The sequence below is a fragment of the Hakea prostrata genome, chromosome 7 (assembly GCF_041222555.1).
Source record: "Hakea prostrata isolate BN-2017 chromosome 7, UWA_Hpros_2, whole genome shotgun sequence".
NCBI classification, from domain to species: Eukaryota; Viridiplantae; Streptophyta; class Magnoliopsida; order Proteales; family Proteaceae; genus Hakea; species Hakea prostrata.
In genome coordinates, this window is record NC_142606.1 from 68904958 (window position 1) to 68907578 (window position 2621).

General features: G+C 32.6%; 1 protein-coding gene across 1 annotated transcript; it reads right to left on the bottom strand.

The window, feature by feature from the left end:
• Nucleotides 1-641: 641 nt before the first annotated feature.
• LOC149011857 (uncharacterized) lies at nucleotides 642-1175 on the bottom strand. The gene has a single exon (XM_089162777.1). It carries the CDS (start codon nucleotides 1173-1175, stop codon nucleotides 642-644), a length of 534 nt encoding a protein of 177 aa, XP_089018903.1.
• Nucleotides 1176-2621: the final 1446 nt, after the last annotated feature.

Consider the following 2621-nt stretch of genomic DNA (forward strand, 5'->3'; position numbering starts at 1 on the left):
CTAGAATGCCTTAAAAATAACCTCATATATACCCAACTTGGGAATATCTTCTTAGAAGTTCCATTGCCGTTTGGCCCCTTTGCCATACATTTATCTAAGGCTACAAACTCAAATTCTATCATGAATTTGGTTACCACCTTCTAATTTGAAGGATTTCTACGAGATCCATTACTTTCAGTCATAAACTGATAAAGAAGTCATCTATCACATGACTGCCGTGATCTCAAATTTTTTCATTTTTCCATGAAAATTCACATAACCCCCCACAATTCGGGTTTAATATATATAAAGTTTTATAACCTTATATATTTGGTATGTGCTCCATATGTAAGTCATAAGCACCATGCACACAACACTAATGAATTGGATTGCATGAATTATGCTACATCCTTCATCTCTTACGACCCTTTTCATGGCAAACTATATCCATAATCCACATACTCTAAATCCACTTGATGAATTTGCAACATGCAATCTCATATGATTACAACAAAATGTAATTAATAAGAAAAATTTCCAACACAACCCAAGGTTGTCATATATGCATAGTGCAACATACAAGTAAATACACTTGCACATATATCAATAGAGAATGAAATCATCTCTTTATTTTTATGCTTCCAATATTTCTTGAAGTCTTTCTACAAAGATTGTAGCTTCTTAATTATTGCAACTACTTGGAAAGACTCACTCATGGTCATTCCCTCAACATGAATTTCATGAATGATCGTTTGGAGTTCTTGAACTTGACTCATCACAGTCTTTGAGTCTATCATCTTGAAATTCAAGAACTGGCCCACAAGAAACTTTATAGCACCAGCATCCTCAAATCTATACTTATGGTCTAAGGACTCCCAAAGTTCCTTGGCAGAACCCTTAGGACTATACACACTATACAGTGCATCAGTCAAGCCGTTCAGAACATAGTTCCGGCATAGGAAATCAAATTGTTTCCATGATTCAATCGTTTGAGCATTTGAACCATCCTTCCCATCAATAGGAGGATCCTCTTTTAAGAATCTCGCAAGATTCAAAGTTGTTAAATAAAACATCTTTTGTTGCCAACTTTTGAAGTTTAGTCTTCCAAACTTTTCAGGCTTTTCATGGTGATTTATTGGAATCGAGACCGATTGAGTCATGGCCGCAGGAGCCTTCACACTTGTGTTATCTCCCATATTTCAACCTGAACAAAATCTGTACCGTTAATGCATTTGACTCAACCTCTCCAACAGTAGGAAGATTAGCTTTTAATAATCATACTAGATATAGTGTTGTTAAACAAAACAACATCATTTATATCCAAGTTTAAGGTTCAACCCTTCAAACTTTTCCATCTATTTCCACTTACATGAAAGAGTACATAAATTAAATACCAATAGATAGCAATTCTAATTTTGGTCAATATCCAATTTCAAGACCATACTCTTTTTGCTATTTTAAGCCAAGATACTCTATGAGTATAGGAAATTGCAATATGCATATGATTCAATAATCCCATACCAAAGTATTAGAGTTACACATATTGATCACACTAGAATATTATCTAGCCCATATGTTTATGCAATTCATCCGTTCCATAATGCAATTATGGAGCCATAAACTCCAAAACATTCTCTTTGGAAATACCAATATAGTTTGATATAACAATCACGTGAACCAAGTAAACACATTTTTCTCATGAAAATTGTAACCCAATGAACTGTTGTAGTTCCAAAAGAATCATGCCTTTAACTTTGTTTTGAAACAATAAACTCAAGGCTAACAACTTTGATCATTTAGAGTTTTTGCATCCAACCCAACAAAAGCAAATCATATTAAATAAAACATGATAAAGTTGGATAAATACCTTGAACAAAGTATCTCACAGAAGAATAATATTCACAAGATGAACTTAAAATCTTCTTTTCTTCCCATACTTCTTAACGGATTTTTAGCCGCCACAATTCAATACGTATTAGATGAATTAATTGAAATAATAATTTCAAAACACCTAGTATTTGAAACTAATAAGAACCAATGTAATGGTGCCCTTAGCTTGAGTAAGCAATACTTTGGAAAAACCTTTTACTTACCCATATTTAGCACAGGAAGATGAAAAATCATATATCCATACACATCATCATCTTCTCTTCCTTTCAACTTTATTTCTCCTTACATTAAATATATTGAGAAAGTAAAGTAAATAACATTATAACCTATAATGATAGGTTAACATTTTAAACAACCAAATAAATAGATGAAAACCCATGGTTGTCATCCTTGTAAATTCATTCTCAGAATTTAAGGAAAGTTTTCATACTAAAGCAACAACCACTATGTAATATCTCAATGAGGATTTTCATTAGAATTACATAAAACATGCAAACATATAATAGTCTTGTACTGATGTTTCAAACATCAAAATTGGTGGAAATATCATATGGTCCCCTTTCATTAGGTCTTTAGGAAAGGAGCATCAAGCAATTTAGATAGTAGTTCATGGAGTTTCTTAACAGCTAAAGTGTCTAAGAAACTTTCAGCCCTTACCATGATGTCTAATAAATCAATTGAAGAGGATAACCTCTCAACAATAAAATCAAGATGATTTTCACCATGCTTGCACCAATCACTAAGTATTTCAA

Coding starts and splice junctions, on each gene's coding strand:
- LOC149011857 (XM_089162777.1), bottom strand. CDS start 1,175: ATGGGAGATAACACAAGTGTGAAGGCTCCTGCGGCCATGACTCAATCG.